Source organism: Lathamus discolor, chromosome 1 (assembly GCF_037157495.1).
Source record: "Lathamus discolor isolate bLatDis1 chromosome 1, bLatDis1.hap1, whole genome shotgun sequence".
In the NCBI taxonomy this organism is placed as follows: Eukaryota; Metazoa; Chordata; class Aves; order Psittaciformes; family Psittacidae; genus Lathamus; species Lathamus discolor.
The window spans coordinates 8,691,596-8,717,155 of NC_088884.1; the positions used below are offsets into that span (position 1 = coordinate 8,691,596).

At 36.7% G+C, this 25,560-nt stretch overlaps 1 protein-coding gene across 4 annotated transcripts in view; it reads right to left on the reverse strand.

The window, feature by feature from the left end:
• Positions 1-1,172: 1,172 nt before the first annotated feature.
• The window catches only part of USP15 (ubiquitin specific peptidase 15), a 58,547-nt gene continuing 34,159 nt past the window's right edge, over positions 1,173-25,560 (reverse strand). Inside the window, exons 7-22 of one of the 4 annotated variants that reach the window (XM_065685082.1) lie at positions 25,194-25,277; positions 18,571-18,715; positions 10,868-11,041; positions 10,250-10,408; positions 9,599-9,823; positions 7,927-8,010; positions 7,739-7,833; positions 7,509-7,583; positions 6,437-6,552; positions 6,032-6,307; positions 5,653-5,723; positions 5,161-5,276; positions 3,756-3,905; positions 2,620-2,723; positions 1,942-2,030; positions 1,173-1,634 (exon numbers count right to left, since the gene is read on the reverse strand). In XM_065685082.1, coding sequence (XP_065541154.1) covers positions 1,449-1,634; positions 1,942-2,030; positions 2,620-2,723; positions 3,756-3,905; positions 5,161-5,276; positions 5,653-5,723; positions 6,032-6,307; positions 6,437-6,552; positions 7,509-7,583; positions 7,739-7,833; positions 7,927-8,010; positions 9,599-9,823; positions 10,250-10,408; positions 10,868-11,041; positions 18,571-18,715; positions 25,194-25,277 — 2,149 coding nt within the window. In that variant the 3' untranslated portion in view covers positions 1,173-1,448. Of the gene's footprint in view, positions 1,635-1,941; positions 2,031-2,619; positions 2,724-3,755; positions 3,906-5,160; positions 5,277-5,652; positions 5,724-6,031; positions 6,308-6,436; positions 6,553-7,394; positions 7,584-7,738; positions 7,834-7,926; positions 8,011-9,598; positions 9,824-10,249; positions 10,409-10,867; positions 11,042-18,570; positions 18,716-24,154; positions 24,444-25,193; positions 25,278-25,560 lie in introns of those variants that run through there. The other 3 variants (XM_065684913.1, XM_065685005.1, XM_065685167.1) reach the window with 3 other exon arrangements.

The following is a 25,560-nucleotide window of genomic DNA, read 5'->3' on the forward strand; positions in this document are numbered from 1 at the left end:
ATGCTAACATAAATAAATAATTTACCAAAATGTGCACTCACAGAGTGAACTTTTATTTACAATACACAATTTATAACCTATTGTATTTGATTAGTTCAAGTGAAGAACATCATACTTTTCTCCTTTTTCTTTTGTAAGTTATTTGTTTGAACAGTGGGACACAAAGCAACTCTCCAGGTAGCAGATATGTGACGTGTGCCCCTGCACTTAAAAGAGCCCCTCTCAAAGGCAGTATTGTATACAAATCATCAATACATTCTTCCAACTAGACCAAAGGGAAAGCAGCAAATTAAAAAATGTTTCAAACTTATTTTGGCATCCTGGACCCCTGAATATAATCAACTAAAACCCAACTCAAAGTTTGTACGCCTTATATACTGTACAGGTTCTGACTTGAACATGCAAATGCCAATTCTCTTATAATGAGTTACCTTTTCAGATATGCTGTAAGGCTATGGTGAATTCCATCAGGAACACACAAAGAAAATTAAGAAGCCTGCCTTTAAAATAGTTTTGCTCATGAACAGTTTAAAGGCAGGTTATATTGAAAAAATTCTCATCTAAGCCCCATACACAGCCATTACTATGGATACAGAATACTATTAACTCTGACCCTATTACAGAGTAGTTTGCAAGCTGTCAAACTACAAAAACTGGGGAGAAAGAACTTACAGCACAATTTTAAATTTTGGACTGACACCAGATTAAAATGATGCATTTCTTAGAAGCGAGATAACAGGAATTATGTCTGCAGAGTAGATTCCAACAAGCAACAAAGGATACTTACAGTTCATTGAAAAACTTTTTTGTTAATGCAGCATGAAATCCAGAACCTGTTCCACAGCAGCAAGATGAACATAATATTCTGGATGCTCAACTATATCACAAAAGGTTAAAACACCTTTTCAAGCTATTTCTTCTATTGTGACCAAATTTAAAAAAAGAGTAAATTTGAGGGAGAAACAAAAATTTGCTGTTTCAAGAAAACTACTGCTTATATATTTATGACATTTTTACTTGTAATCTCTGTGACAGCCTAAAGAACATGTATATATTCATCAGAAACTAAACTTGGCAGTAGTATTCTTGCAGTACTAAGAAAATAAATGTCAGAAGTCCACAGATTTAACATTTTAGTTATTAACTCACATCCAAAACAGAAGAAAACATAATTCATCAGAACAGCAGCAGAAAACTTAAAAGGGGTTTATTTGTGATTTCCTATATATAGCTTGTGAATACAAGACTGTAAATGCATTAGAGACAATTTCTGTTTAAGTTTTTATTGTTTCACTTCAAGTACTGCACATGTTAAAATTTAATAAAGATTTACATTCTGTTATCTGAAATTCCCCATCTCAGATTTTTATTTCTAATTTGGTGGGCAATTTCCCTCTTTCAATAGGTATCCCCTGTAAGAAAGTCTCTTATGGCTTCTAGTTCTTCCGTTAGTTAGTGTGCATACAATTTTCATTCTCTATATCATTATCATTTTCATTGCTGTCTTCATCACTTTCTAGTGGGATGCCTGTGGCAGCTGAAGCACCTTGTTTAGTTTCCCGGTCAAGAGGAAAAAAGCCAGTTCCACTGATCGTGTCCTGTCTCTGGTAGAAGAGCACATATGCTGCTTTGGACTGTAGAAGAGAGAAGTGTGGTAAGCTTATGAGACTCCAGGCAAAACATTTACAATCCAAGTTATCCGTTTTTCCCCCCTCTCCTTCCAAGTGTACGAAGTAAAATTACAAAAGAAATCCAAAGCTTTCATATAAGTTATTTTTGCATGTTGGAACAAACCATTTTGGTTTTGTGTTGTCCTTTGAAGGAACACAAACTACTACCTACACATTTACTGCAAGGTTCATGGTTTACTCTTCATTTGTCTTCCCTCAAGAAAAGAACATGATCAACAGTCCCAGTTTTAGAAACACAAAAGGTACTTGCCACTATTTGGTCCTCACATGCAGTGGACACGCTACTGTCGTCAAAGTAGTACCATTTTCCGTCATCCTTATTTTTCGCAAAAGCAGTATCTAGGACAAAAAAGTACAACGTCTGAGGACTCTTATCTTCATAGATGTAACACAGTCAGCTGCTAGAGTCTGTTACTGTGAAACACTTGACATTTAGCTAACTAAAACCTATCACAGTTAGATTCAAACTTTCACACACTTACTAGGTTTTTTTACGCAAAGAAAGCTTAACCGATAACATTCCCCGTCTTAAAGAGAACATACAGCAACAAGAAACAGTCAAAATAAAATCCCTCACTTTTTAATTTTAATTTTTCCCTCTTCTTTCAAGGAGATGCACAACGTACAAAAATACAGGCAAGTAAGACAAAATCCGTTGTAAGAGTACAGTAGCTCTTACAGAGATCTAATGTTTTCTCTTTCCACAATATGCATAGCTATAAATGTAAAAGAACCCAGAAACATCCTTGAAAGCTCATTTCATATAGATTTTTGTGTTAAAACACTTGTGAAAGCATTTCAGGGTGATGCAAAAAATATAATCCCTCAACCAGTAAAAAGCCATTGATTCAAAGTGATCAGTATTCAACCCAAAAGAAACACGGGAAGAAAGCTGACTTTAGAATGATGATATTTGAAATCAACTTACAATGCCCTCCTCCCATTCCTCCATAATGATTGGAAACAGCAATCAAATTGTAGCGGCAAGGCCCTGCATTGGGATTAATAAGGAACTCTGACATGTCCAAGTCACTGTTTTAAAAAACAAAACAGAACACAAAACAAAACCAAACACACAAAAAACAAACAACCAAAAGAAGGTCATGTTAATAAAATTTTTAACCATTTCACATTTTGGTGGTCTTTGAGCTTTTTACTTTATGTTACCCACAAGTAAAACATACACTACACTACAATGAGTGAGTGTCTCACTCAGTGAGGAGCAGAACAGAAACCAGCAATCTTGGCCAAAACTATTTAATAAGAGTTTTTCTATACTTACAGAATCATGGAAAGATTTGGGTTGGAAGGGACCTTAAAGATTACCTTTTTACAACCCCCTCTGCCATGGGCAGGGACACCTTCCACTAGACCAGGTTGTTCCAAGCCCCATCCAACCTGGCTTTGAACACTTTCCAGGGAGTAGGCAGCCGCAGCTTCTCTGGGCAACCTGTGCCAGTGTCTCACCACCCTCATAGTAAAGAACTTCTTCGTAATATCTAATCTAAATATACCCTCTTTCATCTTAAAGCTAATCCCTCGTATCCTGTCACAATGTGCCCTTGTAAAAAGTCCCTCTCTAGATTTCTTGTAGGCACCCTTCAGGTACTGGAAGGCTGCTACAAGGTCTCCCTGGAGCCTTCTCCAGGCTGAATAAGCCCAACTCCCTCACCCTGTTTTTGTAGGAAAGGTGCTCCAGCCCTCTGATCATCTTCGTGGTCCTCCTCTCGACTTGCTTGAGCAGGTCTATGTCTCTCTTATTTTGGGGGCCCCAGAGCTGGATGCAGTACTCAAGGTGGGGGGTCTCATGAGAGTGGAGTAGAGTGGGAGAATCACCTCCCTTGACCTGCTGGACACGCTCCTTCTGATGCAGCCCAGCATGTGGTTATCTACTACTATTATTTTTCCATGCTGATACTTTTTACCTACAAGCATTTTGTTATCAGTAGTTACTGGATACATGCATGGAAGCTGAGAACAAAACCATTTCATATAATTGCTGAATTAAACATGCGCTCTAGTCATGCTTTTACACTTCTAGCACCAAAATACTTAGTTTCTTACTTAATTGGAAAGTCAACCAATGTGTCCAACTTGTCCCTCATGTATCTGCTGTAGGAAAAGCGCTTTAGATGAACAACCAGTACGGGGGGCAGTGACCACAAGTCTAACTTCTTGGTAGCTTGCTGATGTTCTTTACAGTTTGGACAATACCTAAAAAAAAAAAAAAAAAAAAATATTTTTTTTAAAAACTGCAGTCCATATGTACACTAAAATACATTACTATAGAGAAAGCCAGTAACTGAATGAGCTGAAACACACACACACTCCATCTTGTTACTAATGCCACTGATCTCCCTTCCGCTCAAGTGATAGTGTGCAAGCACGCTCACAGTGATGCCTAACAGCATTTTGAACACAAAAGTAGCATCCCCCCAATACAGGATTCCCATCTTTTATAGTAGTCCCTCTACCATTGGTTAAAACACAGCTTTCTGGTATTTTGTAAGAAAAAAGGATGAAGGGTTATGAAAATACTTCAGGAAAGCCGATTGTATGAAAAGCCATAAATAACAGACAACTGTAGTTCTTCCAAGTTTCAACTGTCAGATTCTTCTGCCTCCTGTCCCATTTCACCTGTGACTAATACCCGGAAAAAAAACCCAAAAATGAGGTCAGCCTCCTCCCCCCCCCAAGTAAAGGAGGATCTCTGGTGACAAAGCCTGGAATTCTCCAAAACTTTCATGTATCCACAAAAGAGAAAGCGGCAGACCCTCTTTTTAAACTTAATTCTGAGCTCCAGGTGTTGATGAAAGTCTTTTAACTGCTGCAAGATTCCTAGAGAAGAAGCATCTTATGGGAACATCCTATAATTGTGAGTAGTCAGATACAACTCCTACCTAATTGTAATTTGGAAGAACAATGAATCAGAAACCTCCACAAAAAACTTACTGGTTGGAACATGAATCTGAGGCTCTACTGACTATAGACATTCACTATCCCACAAATGCGTTGTTTAAGCACACCCCAATTTCATGTATCAATGCAAGGTTATAGGCTACATAATGCAAAGTTATATGGCTACATAAATAAACCCCTTCAATATGCACCAAGCCTTCTCATCTCAAAGGAATGTTTAAAACACTGCACTGGATTTGGCACAATGTTATTCATTCACTGTAGATCACAGTTCATAGACTAGAATATCTTACGGATTTACCCTTCCTCCAATTCTGAATGCACTAATTCTCTCCCATACAAACATAACGTTCTGCATATGGTAATAATTTTAGTTAAGCAATGGATCAAACCAGAAAACATACTGAGAATTTCCAACTATGCTTGAAATTACTTGAAGATTCAAAATGCCATTAAATCAATTATGTATCTCTGTTAATGTTCAAATGTGGTTTGGATTACATCTTGACAAAGACACAATAGAACATAATTTTAACTGTTTTGTTCTTACCATGGGTCTTCAGCACCTAGTTTTTCCTTTGTTGTGAACAGCTCAATGCAATCTTTTAATTTCACAAAAGGCTTTTTGGGAGGCTTATATTCCACACTTTCATGTTTTTCAAAATCCTAAAGAGAAGTATTTCTTGAGTTAAGAGAACAAATGAAACAAAACTCATTTTAGTGATGTCGTCTTACTATAAACAGTAACTACAAAGCTCCTATATATGGAAAAACTGATCAGAAACCATTCAAGCAAAAAGTTTTCACAGCTTCAGATTTCATTCCAAATTAGTAAGCCTCGGATTTGCTAATTAATTAGATGTGCAAATGAAGTTTATTTATGACAGCATATTTACTCCAAATAATATGGGGAATTAAAAAACCCAAAACCAAAACTTAGCTGTTTCTTTTGAAGACATACAATCCCTTACATTAATTAAGTTGCATTTTTCACGTTTAAGTTTTATTAGTACTGGAAAGGGGAGCAACATGAACAGCTTACCTCTGCTGCACTATCATCAAAATATCTCTTCTTCAATTCAGGATCCCAATCCAAAGCAAGGAAAGATCTTTCTAAGATTAAAAACATGTTTTCTTTTAATATTATTTCTTGCTTTACATGAAATTGTATTAACTTTGGGCAAACACTCTTCAAAATAAACAATGCTAGCATGAATTTAAGATTAAAAAGAAGCACACACAATTTTTGTATTTTTATGAGTTAACTGCAGTAACAAATTCATTACTTATACAGAATTTACTACTGGATAAGAAGATACATTGAATAGCACAACGAGAGAACAAAACACTGTTCTATGGAAGTGGAGTCAGAAAAAAAGTACCAGAATCAAGTGTTGCCCAACATGTCCCCCATGACTTACCGTCAAGCCTAGGTTGCCTGTCATCAAATCTAATATGCCTGGTATCATCTTTGATGTAGTTTATGTCAGTATTGCCTAAATTATTGAACTGGAATGTAAACAATCGCTTTTTGTGTCCCATGAGTGGTTGACCTTTGCAAGTATCCTCAGTACATAATCCATTTTCAGAATCATTGTCACCTCCAACTGAGTCTTCTGACTGGCTGTTTTCATTCTCTGAGGGAAGTTCCTGATCCTGGCTGGATTCATCATCTTGTTCATCTGTTTCCATTTCACCTGAAACAGTCAGAAGAGTAAGGAGGAAGAAATTAAGTAGAATAATAACTACTGAAGGACACTACAGAATTAACTTCAGTCTCAAATTGAAGACAAAATACTAAACAATTTTAGATATTCCAGTCTTACTTGGAGATCCTTCTTCATGTATACCATTCGGGCCGTTACCATTGATACCATGGTCCTTACAGCAATGTAGGGTTCCTTCAGTGTCTTCACTTTCAGTACATGTTTTTACATATCGGCTAAATATAAAAAATGAAACAATAGTTAGAACCAACAGATTTTTAAATATTTACATTCTTCAAGCCAAAAAATCCAATGGTTACAGCAAATCTTTTCTAGTGTACCGTATTGCTGCACTCCCTTCTGATTTAGTCAGAATAAAGAGTTTCATTGCCTGATGTGCACTATTACAGGTACATCTGAAATTCTGTTTGCCTTTTGGCAGTTACTTGATTTTATATAACTTGATTCTTTGTTATTAGTCTGCTTGTCCAGAATTCAGTCCTTTTAGCTGTTCATTAACTGTATTTTTTTTACACAAGAAAATTAGTTCACTTACAGAGGAAGTTACACCAACAGAAAGTGAAGCATGAATTTAAACTGGATGTTAAATGATTCTAATTTCTTCCACATAATGACACCTATTCCAGTCTAGTTTCAGAAAGTATCTACTGTGTACTTTCACAACATAAATTCGCATATGCGCTTGTATAGTAGATACAGGTGTTATAACCACAGCACAGTAACTGACAAAACACTTCCATTTTACCAAACCTTAACAAACAGCTATGTACACAGCAGTTAATTCCCCAAAGCTGACAATACACACTGACTCTCTACTCTTTTCTCAAACAGTTTTCAGATGAAGTCATGCTAACAAAAATCAAATTAAAATTCACACTAGTTCATGTCTCAAGTGGCTAAAATTTTAGATTTAATACATGTAACAGAAAGCAAATAAAAGACTAAGTACTCAAATCTACTCAGTTTGTAAGTAATGCATGTAAACACAAGTTCCTACTGATTACAACTATTAGCATTATTCACAGCAAACATGTTTTTCTTTAAACAATAACCTTACCACATTCTTAGCAGCAGCAGGTTATACAGTTTATCTTCAGTATTGTTTCTAGGCACTGCTATGAGAAAAGGTTGACCAAAGAGTGAAGAACCACTATGGCTGTAGCTAGTGTACCTGCACTTTTCCCTTAAACAAACAGGGATTATAACTTGCTCTGTATCTTCCGTTCTATTGATAGCAATTTCAAATCTAAAAGAAATACAAAGGACAACTGTCATTTAAGAAGCTATAAATGGAATATAATAAAAAAAAACTCCCAACATTTGCCTTCATCTTACATCTATGTTTTAATCTTTTGCAAACAACAAACTGCAAAGATACATGAAGCATGTATCTGCACTTACACATAAATGTCGTCACGTTCCATAATGCTACTCAGATTTTCATCCATGCCAAATATCCTGTGGAACCTGTGATTGTATATATCAGTAACAATCATCTAAAAAGAAAATGGAGTACATGTCATTAAATCAGGTTAGTATGTGTTGAAATGTTCCTTGTTGTTGTGCTTCCTATAAGAAATCACTCTTACCTTATCTGCAGCAACACCAGACAAAGCCGACAGTGCTATGCAAAGATCTAATATATTTCCAATTTTGGGAACAACTACTTTGTACTAAAAAAAAAAAAAGAATAAAATGTCACTTTAATTTCTTAAGAGAGCAAATATACAAGAGAAAAAAAACAAATAACTTATCACATGTTCAGCATGCTTCATGTACTTCTTTCAGATTCTTGAACTTAAGGTGTAAAGTATGGAAATCAACTAACACAAATTCCAAAAGCTGCTGAAAAATTTTATTCATACAATCATGCACACTTCAAACACTACATTTATTAATTTACACAAAGTTTTTCTTTAATGTTATTTTATTTTCTCCATAAGACTAACAGCAGCAATTGCCTAGATTTCTATTTCAACAGCACCTGCTTATTTAAGCATTATAAATAGTATGTATGCTATTTACTAGATTCTTAAATTTTGAATACAACAGCAGTTGTTCATAAAGTATTACTGGGAATAAAAGAGCAATGGTAGGCAATGGATAAAGGCTGATTTTAATCTCCCATGCAGAGAGAGAACTTGATGATTAACAGTCAAAGAAAACCTCCCTGTGGCTTCCCTGCAGTTTGAAATGAAACTCCACACAGGACCCTTACCTGTTATTTGCATAATAAGTAACGACAGGATTAATTAGAAAGAAGGTTATTATAACTTTGCAATTAATTGCCAAGTACAGCATGTGTCTCGTATCTCAAGTCTTACAGTTATTTAGACTCACAAAAGTACTGAACTCGTACTCTTCCCAAAAAATCTATCCATTCCTGCATAGCCATCGCACATATCACGCAGGGTCACCCTCAACTACTGCATGTCCCTTGTGCAAACCAGTTCTCACAAATAATTGAATTTCTAGCAGGCTCATCTCCCAACAGTTAATGCATGTCCCTTTACCTCTGACTTCCTTAATTCATATTGCCTTTGAGAATACTCCCTTTCCCCCCACCTTCTCTCCTATAGTGCTCTGATGTTAGGTGTTAAAGGCTTTTTGCAAGTCTGCCTAATTGCCTGTGTACTATTTATTTCCCCTATCCTTGCTTACCCTATAAAGAACCATTTAATCACGATCTTGTTACCGTAACCTATGTACACTGTTTCATGCCATTCTAACGGCTACAAGACCACCTTCCTAAAAAAAAAAAAAAAAAAAAGCAAGAGATATTCTTTACAAATAAATCCTATGTGAAATTATTGATTTTGACTATTAAGTGGTAGCATAGAAGAAGTCAGCACTGCCTAATATACTTACTCTGGGTTTTTTTTGCACCAGTTATTGCCAAGATTTGCCTTCTGAGGCTAAGAACTGAGAAATTAAGTCTGGATTACATGTACGAGTATTTTAACAACCATACAAATTATTTAAAGCAACACTAAAATAGGAAATGAAGACAGCATACATTTTAAAAACTAAGAAGCCTTTTTAACACAACCATAAAGGAATCATCAATATCTTCTTTGAAACTAATAGAAACATGAGCAGGTATGTATAAGCCTTCCTCAGGCTTTCTAAGTGGGATTTCAGAACACTAAAGCTTACTGGATTTGCTGACTGTACTTATACATTTAAACAAAATAAAGCAACTCAGATTCATTGTTAATGCCACATGAATCAGGAATTTTGTATATAAATTTAGAGGCTTACCTGCATAGGCTTTGCAAGTGGATCCATTCTAACTAAATAAACTTCCAAAGTGCGCTCTTTTTTCATGGGCAGTGGAAGTGTCAAATAACAAAAGGGATCAAAGGTTACAGATATCTTAGCACATTCAGGACAAACCAGGGTGGATTTAAAAAGGCCGTGAAATATATCTACGATGATGGAATCATTTCTTTTTAAATGGTTTTCCCAGGCTTCTTCAGCAACCACCTGTAATGAAAGCATGACCTGGGTTATGACGAAGTAGTAAGAAATGAATAGTGAGAATTATTAGTGAGGCTAAATTACCTATATGCTTGTAAGTCAGTGCTAGAAGAGTTTCCCCAAAGTAAGAGTACTGGAGAAAGACATCATACTGCATAGTGCAGGTATAAGAGTAACGGAACAACAGAATGGAAATTGTTTTTCCAACCCTTTTAACACCCTTCCACCCCACCCAACTGTCTTCAGAATAATCTGAAATTTACACAGGTATTTGAAGATCTCTATTTTAAGGTCTTGCCTTATTTCCTGAAATCTCTTCCAGAAAAAGCCACACATGATTAGTGTCCCAACTTTTCAATGCACAATCATGTAGAAGTATCTTGCAATGTATAGCCTTGACTAAAACGAAGAAGATCAACACCAAAATACTACCTTGTCTGGCCTCCCATCTGCATCCTTTAACTGAATGTAAGGTTTCTTCCTAATACGATTCAAATCCTCATGTAATCCATCCAAGAGAAAAGCCAGTAGCTCTTGACAGTCTTGTTGCTGATAACCAGAAAATTGTGGTGCAAATCGTCCCACTTGTGTCTAAAAAAAGTATAAACACAAATACTTCAGGTACCTTAATTGTTATAAAGAATACATACTTCCAATATGCCACAACAGAAAGTTGAAAAGGTAAAATGTGTAAAGTTATAAAAGACAAGCTTTTCAATGGAGACAGGAAGCCAAAACTAATTCTCAAAAACCAAAGCACAAGGGCAGTTCATAGAATCATAGAATAGTTAGGGTTGGAAAGGACCTTGAGATCATCCAGTTCCAACCACCCTGCCATGGGCAGGGACACCTCACACTAAACCATGCCACCCAAGGCTCTGTCCAACCTGGCCTTGAATACTTAAATATACATTCAAATGTTTTAACAGTTGTCTGCATACAGACAAATATGACTTCAAAATTCTTATTCTCATATATTTCCATAAGTTTTGTATACTTAAACAGCAAAGCCAAATGACAAAGTACATTCAGGTTAAATTCCCTACTGACCTTAAATGCTCTTGGGGTTACATAGTTGTATTTTCCTGACCACATTTGCTTGATAAGCTCTGCGTAAGATTTTGCTATTTCACCTCGCATTCCCAAAGGATTGTCAAAATTCAGCTCTTCTTGGTATTTATCATTGAGGAAGTACTCTGTAAGAGGAGGTGTGTTGCTCAGACACTGTAAATAGAAAGAACACCGATTGAATTATTTCTAAAAAAAAAAAAAAAGATTTGAGAAAGCTCATTCTTTTCTTGGTACACAGCAAACAGCTTTTATTCCTAGTAGCGGGGATCCCAAGCCTCCCCAGCCTCACAGATCTGTGTTGTTAGTTCTGAACTAATTCATGCAGCTAAGGGGAGAAACACTTGTTCTCTCAAATCCACACAGAAATGGTCAGAGTTTTCAAAGGATTATTTTTAGCATGAACCTACATGAACAGATGGACTAGCAAGTTCTACCAGACACACAGAAACAATACAGTGCAAACCACACTGAGCTAATTATAAATAAAACTACACTCTAGGTAAATTCCATGTTCAACCTGAGTGATTTGACAAACCCTAGTGCCCAAAGAAGTCCTGCCCCTTCTTTGCTGATCCTCATCTGACTGCTCAATAAACATTCATCTCATCTGCAAAAAAACCTCCCGTTTTTCCTCCACACTCTTCCTCTGGATTATTTTTGGCCTGGGTACAAGATCAAAGCAGTCCAGGCAATCAGCTTAGTGTGAAGAATGTCCAGAACAAATATGCAAAAATAGCAAATTTTTTCTACAGGTTCTTAGTGAAGCACTACACAATGTGCTGACAGTGGGTTGTTTCACAAAAAAAACTGATTTATCTTTTTCTAATTTTCGCCTGATAAATTAGTCATTTTCTCATAATATTAATTTATATTTGTATGCATAAGTCAGGAATATTACTACAGGTAATTTCCTTTTCTCCTTAAAGAAATTTCCATACTCCAACATAAGATGACACTGACAGTAGTACTGGAAAGCACAAGTATCCATCTGAACACAGCAACTTCTGTGATATAGAGCTGAGTCTTTTCTAAAATATCAGATGCCACAACTTTTAAAAGAGTAGCTGCTAAAGGAACTAATACAGTTGGCCACATACCCACTGGTATTTTCAACATAACTGACAAAGCTAAATAATTGCCAACATGTTTACTTCTTGAAAAGGCTGCAAATGGAGAACTATTTAAGACCATGATTAAGGTCACAGGGAAAAAAGCATTCAGATGGCAATGTGAAAGGAAGCCTTTATTCTTGTTCGCTCACGATGGGGTATGCTGTAGGTTATCAAGGAAGCCTTATGAAGGCATCAGTAAAAACCAACAAAACAAAAAAACCAACCCCCAAACAAACCAACCAACCACACACTCCCCTCCCCAAACCAACACAGCAAAACCCCACCAGATAACCAAACCAACCAACCAAAACCCCAAGCCCAAAAACCTACTAGAACTGAGACAATGCACTAGACAACAAAGTCAGCAGATCTATGTGCCTTGTTCAACCTTATCGGTTTGGGTTTTCTGTTTGTTCTGAAGCACATATACATGTAAACTAACAAGTATGCTGACAGGTGAAGAATAATAGAAAAAAAACCCAACACCCCTAAACAAAAGTGATAAAACTACAGGAAACCATTTGTGAACTAAAGAAGTAACAGAACAGCACTTCATTTCAGGTACTGCAGTCTCCACAAGTTTTCTGTAACCAACAAAACTTTCTTAAAGTGCTCAGTCTCTGGACCCAAACTGGTCATTTAGACTGTTGGGAAAACATAGAACAATGTAGAAACTCCAAGACCAACTATGAAACAAACCACAGCAGAGAAGGACTGGTCTTCAATATGATAAAGGTTAACACTGAAATTATAGTCCCATGTTACATATTGATTACTTTGGAAAAAAAGGAAAAACAAAAAGAAGATTTTTCTGTAGCAGAGCTATTTGTGGATAGCTACTTATGTAATCAGTATCAAGCAATCATAAAATCAACCTCCAAGAAAGTCAGACAAAATGTGACTGGATGAAACAATGCTTCACACAAGTTGTGGATCAACTGTATTACCCAACACTGCATGTGCTGTTGAGGCACATACACCCTGGAAGAACTCTAACCTATTAGGTCAAAAAGGAGACGTAATCACCTGTAAAGGCAGAGTCTACTGTTTAGAGAGCACAGTTGTAACTAGCAGGATGTAGGAGGCATTAAGATGCACAGAAAAATAAGCCATAAATAATTGTTATTTTTAGTGCCTTTTATATATATCAATGCTGTTGTCTCACTGGAATAGTGTAATTCCAATACTAGATTATGATCTGGTCAGCAAGTCTATCTGTCCTACGAAACCTTCACAGAGGAGGAAAAATAATAATAAAAATAGTAATGTTATACTTCTCTAAATCCATATGCGTATAGGAAAACTGATAAAAGAGTTTACTAGGACTCTGATTGTTTAATTAATAGAAAGAAATTAAAATGAATGAAGAAAGAAGGCCACCAAGAGAGTCAATGGCCTGGGGGCACCTGCCCCATGAGAAAAAGCTTAAGCACTGGGGCTTGTTCAGCCTGCAGAAGAGACTGTTTCAGGGAGACCCAATAGCTGCCTTTTAGTACCTACACAGAAGTTAAACAGAAGACAGAACCAGGCTCCTCACAGTGATGAACAGTAGGAGAACAAGAAACAAGGGGCATAAACTTGAACAAAGAAATGTTAAGGATACAAGGAAAAATGTTTTCACTGTAAGAACAGTCAAGCAGTAGAGCTGAGAGGCTGTGCAGCCTTCTTGGAGATATATGACCCAACTAGATAAAGCCCTGGGCAACCTGGTCTGAACTCAGAGCCAACGGTAAGCGGTAGGTTACACTAGAATACTCCTGAAGTTCCTTCTAACCCGAATTATCCTATGATGCTAAGGTAATAAGGAAAGATTTATTCACCTCCCATAAGAGGTATTACATAGAAACAATGATTAAAATAAAATTCTGAAACAAAGAAAACATCATTAGCTATTATGCCAGTGAACTGGGGAAATGCACTGACAGCAAGATCATGAAATCAAGCTAAAAATTTCAGCTTTCTAATAAAAGACCAAGAGTCAACTGAAAGAAAGATCCAAGTAATAGGAGAAAGTGAATTACTTTACTCCTGCCTATCCTACTTTTGTCTGAAGCAAGTAGCGTCAGGCATGGTGAAAAGCGCTCAAGCTAATACACCCCGTAACTCCAACTATGGCAACTGAAAAAGAGCACTAAAAACTTTACCATTTCAGGTTTTGGTGAAAGATGTTATGACGTCTGGATAAACTTACAGCCACTAGTAACTGTTAATCAGCTTTCTGGAGAAAGAAAACTGCAGAAATAAGCCATTGCAAAGTTCTCAGCAGCTGTTGTTCAAAAGTCAAGTATATGTTATCATACTGATGGAAAAAAACAAAAATGAGAATGTGTGTGTGTGTAAAAAGTGGTTTTAATTAAACCATTTACTTCCATTGTTCTCCTATTCTGGAGTCACAAAACAAAAACTTTATGAACTCTGAGGTTTTCACTGCAAAAGAAAAGAGAAAGGCATATCCCACAGAGCTCTCACCAGTAACATCCTTCCAAAAGGGCAAAGCAATACTCAGGAAACATCCACAGGTGGCAGCAAAGTAACGCTCCACGAGATTCATACTTTTTCTAACTTTTTCAGCTTAGAAGATAGCCAGGTGCATCAGTGAATGTGAAAACATCCTGACACATACTCTTTTTTTCTTGATACAGATTCAAGCATGCATAATATATTTTCATGAAGCCCACAAGCTCTCTTTTGTCTTTCCTGTTTTATTTAATGCTCATATCCGCAAAAGCAGTCATTTAATAATAAAATTCAAGCCTTACTGTTAGCATTGAAGTAAATTAGAATTAGATAGATGGAATACACCTTTAAAAGAATCTGAAAATTTTCACAAAATAAAGTTTCAATAAAACCAAAATATGAAACAATATTGAATTATTGCCTTTTAAAATATAATCACGAAGAAAGACACCTTAATAAGGTAAAGCTAGAGCAAGTAGCCAAAGCAGATGAGAGAGGCACAAAATAGTTGAGGTTGGAAGACACCTCTGGAGATTGTCTAGTCCAATCCCATGCTCAAAGAAGGGTCAGCTAGGGCACGTTACTCGGGTCTTTGTCCAGTTAGGTAATGAGCATCTCCAAGGATGGAGGCTCCACAGCCTCCCTGGAAGACCTATTCCACTGTTTGATAACCCTCACTGTAAAACAGAAGTTCTTGTAGTTAACTAGAATTGCCTGTGCTTCAGTTTGTGCCCTTTGGCTCTTCTCCTTACAGTGGGCACCACTGAGAAGGGCTTGCTCCATTTTCTTTGTTCCCTCCCACGGGGTACTTATGCGGGTTGAGAAGTTTACTCTGGGTCCTTCTCTTCTTCAGGCAGAGCAGCCTCAGCTCTCTGAGCCTGTCCATAGGTCACATGCTGTCAGATTTGAGGCCACGTTCCTGGCCTCTCACTGGACTTGCTCCAGTATGTCCTTGTCTCTCTGGTACTGGGGAGCCAGAACTAAGCACAGCGTTCCAGGGGTGTCTCACCAGTGCAGAGTGGAGGGGAAGGATCACCCCTCTTGACCTGCTGGCAATAGTCTGCTCAGTGTAGCCCAGAAGGTTGTTGCCTGCCTTGGCCACAAGGGCACATTGCTAGCTCATGTTATGCTTTTTGTCCAGGAGGACCCCTGGGGCTCCTCTGTCAAGTTGCTTTCCATCTGGTCAATGGCCTCTATACCTCAGTGCATAGTGGTGCCTGGGGTTGTTCTTCGACAGGTGCAGGCTTTTGCATTTCCTTTGACTGAACTTCATGAGCTTCCTCTTTGCCCATTTCTTCAGTCTGCTGAAGTCCCTCTGAATGGCAGCACACTCTACCTGGTGTATCGGTTCCTCCTCCCAGATTTCTGTAATCTGTAATCTTGCTGAGGGTGCACTCTGCTCCATCATCCAGGTCAAAGCCTACAGCACCTAATATGCCCAAGCAGAATTCCCTAGTCTGCCACCCATGTACTATCCATGCCCATCCCTTTATTGCCTCCAAGATTAAACAAGATCAACTGTGATCAGAGTGTGTCAGCCAGAAATACTACATTTCTAGCCAGAATAATCCAGTGTTACTCCAATAACCGTAGGAGGCAAAATTAATGGCAAATTAGTGCAGTGAAACGCATGCTTTTGGTGTAATTGGAATAAAAGGCAGAAGTTAAGTGGTGGCAAGAAAAAAGAAGACAGTAGAACTCGAAGCATGCGAGAAATGTTAAAAGCAAAACATGTAATTCTATTGCTAAACGGCACTTCCATGGATTTCTTCAATAACATTAAACTCTGGACAATACTTTCCTTGAGAGATACTGTAGGTGGAACTGAAAGATATTTTACACTTCCTTGCCAAATAATGCATTTGAAAAAAACACCATCAAGGACGTACTAAAGGTACCATGCCAAACTAAAAGCTGCTGTGCCCAGTAATCAGCTAATTTTCTTACCCAGAGCACTGTCTTGTGAATCAGCAAGATTCTATTTTTTAATTTCAACTACAGTTTCTCAGAATTTATTTGAACACTTGATTCCCCAGGTATAACTGAAACGCAATGAAGTCAAAGCTGATCAATTTAGAATAGAGACTTAAGAATTAAATCCAGGTAACATAATGGGATACTGATGTGAACTGCAGCAAGTTTGTCAAGTTGTGTAAGATTCCTAAAGGCAACAACCCATCCCTGTACTTCTCACCTAAAAGGTTACTTTCAAATCTACATATATGCAAATTCATACATACCAGTTTAACAAAAGCTTGAATAAGTAATCAAAATTATCCTGTTTTTTTTTTTTGATCAGTCTAGCCTGAAGAACAGTGTGGCATCATAAGAAAAAAAAAAAATCCACTATGCACTAAGAATATGCTTTTAATTCAACTTTTAAAAGACAACTCTTGTTTATATGCTAGACACGAATATATTCTCGGCTTTTGTTTTGCTTTTCTTTACAGCAGCATAATGAGGCAACTGAGTAATGAAGAGAGGTTACATATAGCTTTTTTGTTTAGAATGGATGCTGCAAAATATATGTCCCTCCCCCTTCTGGTTTAGCCAGCTATCATGCAGCATGCTAAAAAAAAATAAAATTAATTACTTCCTGCACTGTTCAACTTCTCTTTAAGTATCCTCATAAAAACATTTTTAGAAACAAGAATAAACTGAATATATATATTATATATACACATATTCCAAACTTACAAGTAAGTATGGAATAACCCCATATACCATTACAGGCTGAGGGCTGACTGGCTACAAAGCAGCTTTGCATATGACCCAATGGTCCTTTTCTGTTGAAATGTGGAAGAGCCAGCAGTGTATCCCTGTGGGAAACGTGGCCAATTGCAAGCTGGGCTGTATTAGCAATAGTAGCCAGAAGCAAGGCAAACCAGGTCTTCCCCTCTATTTGGCACCTGTGAGACTGCTGCTGGAACAGCAGCACTGTCCTGTTTAGGGCTCCCCAGTGTGAGAAAGAGGAGGGCCACCAACATGGTTGAGGGCTGGAGAAAAACATACAAGGGAAGACTGTGAGGTATATGTATTTGTTTGACCTGAAGAAGACATGAGTAAGGGGAAAGCTCACGGCTGTCTGCCCCTATATTATGGGAGGCTACAGAGAAGTGGAGCCAGATTCTTTCCAGAAGAGGTGGGATCCATGATCATCTTGGGGTCCCTTCTAACACAAATTATTCTCTGACTGTATATACAGGATATATATCTAAATAAGAGATACTTAAAAAAAAAAAAATTCATTTTACACAAAGAAATTACAAACACAAGTCGGAAACTGTTGTGATGACAAAGGAAGAGATTAACTCTGAAGTATGCTCGATTAGGATCTAGTACCTTTATACTCAGCAGGAATAAAATGTGAGTGAGAACTTAAATATACTCTCCAGGTTTTTGACATAAGACTGCTTTGAAGACAAAACACAAGTTCCAGAACTAAACAAAACCAAATTAAACAACTAGTTCCTTCTGATCATTAACCAATCTACCACTGCAACTTCCACTTAAAAGGACAAAGGGGTTTTCTGTTTTCGTAAGAATAATACTAGGTATACTAGTATTTCTCTTGCAGTCATAGCGAAGAAACAAGCTATTACACATTTCTGTAAAATATCTCATCCTTGAGATAGCATCTATTCAAAAGGGAAAGGTCAAAAGGAAATATGTTCAAAGGCTCCCTGCACGTTAACCTGCACACTAGAAGTACATGATAATTAGTTAGAAAAAAGGGCTAGTGATCCACTGGTCATCTATTTTTTGACACTTCAGCATTACCGTCTACTCAAACGCATTTCAAAATGAAAAAGGATTTTCTGCAACATGCATGCATAGCAATCATTACAAAAAAGCAAAGAATCCCATTTTATGGTTCACTCATGTACAATGCTGTCAAATAGCTTTCTAATAGTGATCACTATATAAAACCAGGGGAAACCATGAATGCAGCTATATAAATCAACTTTTCTAGTATAGAAATTATTTCCTCGCGTTTAATCCTATCCTGCTAATTAATAGAGTTTCTTAATATTATTTTCTAAACTTGACAAAAACCCCAAGATACTAGTTTCCAAGTAATAAGACAAGCTTATGTTATTCTGAAGTACATACCTGAATTGCTGAATTCATGAAACACGTATTCCCCAAGTTACTCAGGCCACACAGGCCTGGCTGCTCATTGTGTCTTCCTGGCTCTGAATAATCATAGTTCTTATAAGCAGTATATGATGGGAGACAATAATTTGAATTTTTCACACTGTAAAAAAAAGAAACATCTTTCACAATGTAAACACATACTCTATAGTGCTTCAATATATACAAGTACCTTACAAACTTAAATCATTAAAAATGTTAAAGTAACTTCTATGAACAATGATTTAAAGAAGCATTTAACTTTGGCAATAACATTTCAATTTAAAAGTCACCTGTGCAAAAAACCATAATCTATTGTACTGCAGTAACTGCAATCAGTATATCCCTACCCCTTTTTGATAGGAGCAGCTTCACAGCTTACTCTATTCTTCATTGCTCCATCAAATTTAATGCACTCAGACTTTAGACACCACCAGCAGCAATCAATCATTTATGTCCCTTTTGCATCCTGCTACTGCAAGAGTGAGGTCGGTGGGAATGGGAATGCAGAGTTACAGGTGAAAGCTGAGATTTCCAAGGCCACTGTGGCATAGCTGCCTCACTGCATCAGATAGTCTATTTATAGCTTCCTTGCTAGGACAGCACAATCCGGCATGCAAACGCAGGAAAGCCTGGAGAGGTAAAAGAATGCGCAAAACGTCTTCTAACAACTTCATTATAAATCTCTATAATGCATCTGTTTGGAGAAACTAAAGAAGAATGAAATAGGTAAAACGGTAAGATTTATAGCAGTTATCCAGACAAAATCATGCAAATGCTAAATATAGAATAACCCTCAAAAACAGTAAAGTAAGCATATCTGAGAACGCTAGAAAGGCAAATGAATCGTGTAAGAAGATGCTCTGTAATATTACAGATGCAACAAAAACCATCCAAATAGACAACTAGAGGTTAAACTCAAAACTATTTCAGGCACTGATCATAATGAAATCTGTGTGATAGTTACTCCTGGCTAAAGATCAAGAGTATTTCTGCAGTCACTAAGCATTATTCGCATTAGAAGTCACTTTAACAAAAATTTGGAAGTCAATTGCTAAGAATGACAAGGGAAAATACGCAAGGAATCAATCCTGATAAATAATAAAGATTTATAATTGTAAAAATCTGAGGATACAAATGCCCGCTGGTACACTCCAGACATTATTCCCGAACAGCATCACGCTCTTTACATCCAACTGAATTCCAACTGTCTCCTCAGTGCACACTCACTTTTCATGAATAACAGTTGTCTTGTCTTAATCAGAAGAGATACTGCAAATTTCAAACAGAAGGGGAAGAAAATTTCTCCCTCTTTCAATGGCCTCAGAAATCTGTGTATTTTATAGCCCCACTATCCATAAAACTGCTGTTCTCAAACTTTTCCATCTGATAATTTCTTTTTAATAGTTGACTCTCCTATCAATCCTTCCTTTCTCCATACACATGCATTTTCTCTGCTTTCTGGCTTGCCCCCAAACAACCTAAGTGGCATTATTTTTACTGGTCATTCTCCATGAAAAATCATTTTAAAGTCAGTTTTGCCTGTTCAGTGTAATCCCAATTTAGATGATTCGCCTTGGTTTACACAAGATACTTTCTGAAATCCAGGGCCCACAAGCCCTTCAAGCTTGCTTCTGTGGTCAACCCTTCCCTAACATTAATCTCTGGTTCACCCATGCACAAGTCATCTTCAGAGAAAATTACTTTCCATCTCCTTTTGCACCTGCAGTCCAGCTACTGCAATCAACCCCAATCCCCTTCAGCTGGCAAGTAAGAAAAAGCACAAGACTGCCACAGGTGCCAGTGCAACCTCCACAATATAGCCAACCCCTGACCCGTTCCAATAGTGCACAGCAGCAATAGAAATGCATGCTTAGAAGGTGCACAATAAGCTTCTACTTCCAGCTCTGCTTGCTTCCTACTGCCTTCCTTACCTGACTCAAATATTTTCATTTTCACGCAGTAAAGAGAAATCTCTTTTGGGAATTTAGGAGATGTGGGGGTAATAAAACAACTGAATGTACTTTCCCTGGGGATATTCACTCCCCTTCTTTTTCCTGTTCTGCAGTTTTCCCCCTTCACAAACTGCCATCTTAAGAGGGACAACAGAAAGCTAGGAAATGCACTCAGTGTCTTTTGGCTATAGTGCGATCATGTGAAAGATCTCCTCAAATTAGCTGAGTAACATCATGATAATTTAATTCAAGATAATTGTAATAGAGATAGATCCCTAACGCTGGTTTGCTTTAAGTTACAAATTATCAGAATTTACTTCTCAAAAGGGAAAGCATTTCTGAGCTCTTTTGTCTTCTGTACTGGTCCACAGAAATACGTGTGAGTGGTTTAGTGAATGTGGTTACCACACTCATTCCGTGACTCAGGTCTATTCATATCTTTTTCTTTCAGGGTTCTGTGATCAAAACATATCCTGCAAAATACAGTGGCTCCTATGTGCAGGAGACTAAATGTCTCTGTACAGCTTCATCAGTGCACAAACTTCATTTTTTCTGGAAGAATTAATTTCATTTAAATTACGTCGTGCCTCTGCTTTTCATGCTTTTGAGACTGAACAAAAACCAAAGTACTACTGCTGGTCAGTAGCAAGTGGCTAACAATAAAAAAGCAAGTAAAGACGCAATGCAAGTCTTCATGAACTTAATTCAAACAGAAATGCCATATTAAAAATAACTTGTGATAACAAGTCCCCAGCCTCCATCTGCTTTTCCTGCAACACCTCCAGAAAGTTGCTATAGGTTAATGAAGGAACTATAGAAAAGCAGAGGGGTAGTATCAGAATGGGGTGTTTAAGTAAGGGCAATAACAGAAAGAAAACACTAATGGCTCATAGAAGAAATTGATGCTCAAGAAATACGGCAAAACTTGAAAAAAATAAACTGTCTTCAGAACACTTGAGAGTTCCTGAAGTAGTAAGAATGGCAAAGGGAGATTTCCTAATGGCATTTTATTATCCATAGATCTATAAATTTTGAGTTGCATTTGCCATATTTGAATTTACTTGTATGTATTGCCTGTACCCTGCCTTTAAACCTCAAGGCAGCTTTCAGATGCTGATGAACCCAGAGCACTCACTGTGTAGTTGGGAGTTCTGGGAAATGTGGATTTGGAACAGAGAAGTTTGGAAAAGCATCAGTAGCTTTAGAAAGGACACGATTTGACAGGGGAATTCCATATACCAACAACAGGTGATGCAAAAGGTATTTGAACTGCAAGAATGAACCCAGAGAATTAAAAGTTTGGAACACTTACTGAGCTCGGTAATATTTCAATGACTTTAATGCACGGCCAATGTGTTTTTGTGACCAGACATTTTAACAAACCCATAAATGGGTTACATCAATTTTCAGAGATGCCTGAAGCAGCAGAAGAGACCCATGTCACTATACAAAGACTACTGTCTTTGTTATGGTTCATGATAATTGTCTAAAGAGCAAAAGATAATATTATAATCTATTTAAATAAAGTTAAAAAACACCTTCCTTATAATATTTGCCTACGTGTCTGGTGCAACACAAAGAAACTGTTTCTACAGGTGATGTAATTAACATTTATACTTCTTGAAATAAGCATATTGAAAAATACCATGCATGTGAACAGAGCTGCCAGGTGCCCTTTTGAAAAGCTGACACCACTGAATGATGAAGCAAGTCATTTTAGGAGCCTGAAACAATGGTTACAAATGAAGAACACAAAGCAACTTTTCACTTACTTCCCAAGCAAAACCCCTGCTCAACTGCTTTTAATCCCCTCCCCACATGATTTAAAAAATACCACGTGGTATGAAATGTACTGCTTTATAACAGCAATAAACAGAAATTCCAGTAAGACCTAAATGATGCGTGTCTCTCCCTGCTACTCTGAATCCACTAACGCACATTATGCTAACCCTCCTATGTTATTCTTTCAACAAAATCACCTGTAAAGGCAAAAGAATATCAAAGACCAATTACTTTGAATCCTTTATTCCAAACAGAAATTCACATTTACAGAAATTAAGGCTTTGGACCTGATAAAATTTGCAAAGGTGTTTCTATTATCTAATGTATAACTAGCTCAACACACAATTAAGTATTTACCAGTCTGAGGTTTGCTATTACTCAGAATACTTTCTGAATTATACAAGCATTAAACAAATGTGCACCATATAAAGAAACATGACACTTTAAAGAGTTTTAACAAAATCTGTACTCTATAGCCAAGCTCTAATAATTGCAAAACCAGGCTTACAAAAACTAACATGTATGACTATTACTACACAACCTGTTGTTTGCCTTTTTCTCCCTTACAGATCAATTTCGTCAGCTAAAATTATCTTCAAAAAAAAAAAAAAAAAAAAAGTTGCTATTTCTTTTAGAGTCGCAGCATCTCATGTCCATATGGAGGTGCCAGGGGATCTTGGAAAGCGACAAATGTGCAATTTTGCTATCATAATGAAGATGGTGTGGAATGTGACAGAAAGTAAGGCAGAAACATGAAAATAAATTCCAAGCAAAACTGTCATTCAGTAGTTAATTAAGAAAGTAATGAAAAGAAGCCTGATCTTAACCCAGAATGATATAATACAATTAAATACAGAGATATATCTTTCCACTTAGCTTCTGAAGCCAAAAATTCTTAATGCAACAGTACGTACTCTAAGTACATGGTATATTAATGGATATGACTTCTCCATCACTGAAGTACTTCATCCTGAACTTGTATTCTGACAGAAGCACTGCTCAAGATTCTTCTATATTATATATTTTAGTGAATGATGAATGTGATTTTTTTAACCATTTATTTTAAACTCATCATAATTGGGTAATTACACTGTAAGGAAAACCATGTACTTCATCGAGTATCTGCCTTACATAACACCCAAATATACAGTGGTTTCAGTTACAAGAGGAAAAAGGATGGTATTTCATAACACTACAGATAAGATATGCCTAGTCTTTCATTTACAAATCCTTAAGTTATAATTAAGGCACTTTAAGGGACCAGTTTCTTATTACATCTGAATTTTTAATCACTTCCTTTTAAACATGTATTTCTGTTGAAAACCCTCAAATGAAAAAAAGCAAACAAAACCAATCTCAGACTTTTACCTTACATTATAAAAGCTCCTATTTGGCTCCAAAATAAAGAAAGAAGTAAAAAACAGCTGAAGCAAGTGAAGAAACTATCTTTAAAAGCTGCAAGAGCTGGCAACAGGTTTCATAACTGTTTCCTAAAAATAATGACAGCAGCACTAAAGAGAAGCTAACATTAAGGAAAGAAAAAAAAAAAAAAAAGGACAAAAAAAAAAAAGAAGAAGAATTAAAAAGCCTTGCTGGCTTAATTTAAAACAGTGGCTCCATAGGAAAATATAACTTAAGCCTTGATTCTGGCACTACAACTCTCTTTTGCATAAGCAATGGGGGAAGGAGACATTAGTGTTCAGCTGGAGGCTAAGCTCCAGTCAAATGATTCTTCACACAATCATAGATACAATATACATTTTATTTACTACACATTGACAGTACAATAGACTGCAGTTAAATACATGGATTTCAACTGTTCAACAGTGAGAGTTGGGGCTACTCACAATTGGTAGAAGCACAAGTGACACTTCGCCCCTTACGAAAAATCATTTCTGATAAATGCAGTATTTAACTGGAAGATATTGTATAAGGTATTTATTATTTATGTCACCTTTTTAATATCTAACATCTTCATGTTTGATCACAAAATGCATGTTTGGAAAAATATTTTAAATTTCAATGAATTGTAAGAATATGCCTCTTTGATTTCCCCCAGCTTGCATTAAAGATGATGGCTCTCTAATTTCAAGCATTTGAAAGATGCTCCATTATCTGTTAAAGTGAAATAATTTCATGTTTCTCTATATTCACAAATTTTTTTACAGTAGTGTACAATAAAAAAATTACACACAAAGTTGGCCACAAGAATATGAAAACTCTTCTCTATTAAACTTCTGATTTGGAACATAAGGGAGAAAACCCTTAAAAGTGAGAAGTCTGTTCAACTAAACCTCTGATTACTGTAATATTCAAGCACACCAATCAGCCTGATCTCTTTCAAAACTCCTGGCATTAAGACAGAAGTTGAGTTGCTGATATTTAATCAATGGCTATAATCACTAAACCATTATAGCTAAAATATTTCAGGTTTAGTGGCCTCAAATCAATGTGTGATATCACATATGCTGCTATAATATCTTAGCATCATTAAGTAAGCGGAAACCTGACCACCAGAAACGTAAGCAGTCTATCTAAATTCAGGCAGGTTAATAACAACAATGTATTTTTAGCATGATAAACTCTAAACAAAATCTTTATGTATTCTCTTACAATGCTCAACATTCTTTTTAGTGTCTACACTACTGAGCACTACGAGCTACCAAGTATCTTTAACTGTGTTTCATTTCCTGGTATCATGCTTTAACAATACCTACGCTATGAGATAGTGACCAGGAACCATTCACCATCCAAATATTGCAAAACGAATAGAAATCCTTAAGCTAGGAGCTATAAAGCATCAAAATTTGTTTATGTCACACTGGGGCAATTAAATTAAATAACGTTTTAAGGTATATTGCTTACTTTCTGTTGTTCATGTTGTTATAATTATTTGATAGAGATGGAGAGATCTTTGGTAAAGTTGAAAAATTGGATGCACCTGGGGACCTTTAAAAATATGAAAATGATAAATTAGATAAAAAGGCTGAGATATTAAAAACTTTGAAAGAAAGCCAACAAATGAACAATGCACATAAACAAGCATGGAAAAGAAGTATTTTTTAAGAAGTGGGCACAGAACTAAAAGCACCCAGGACATGCAGCCCTCAGAATCCGTCTTTTAAACCTTGAAATGCTTCACAATACTTTGAAATTTTATATCATGTTGAAGAAATAGAGCTATTAAGAAGCAAACAAATAAACAACAACAACAAAAAAAAAATCACAGGCC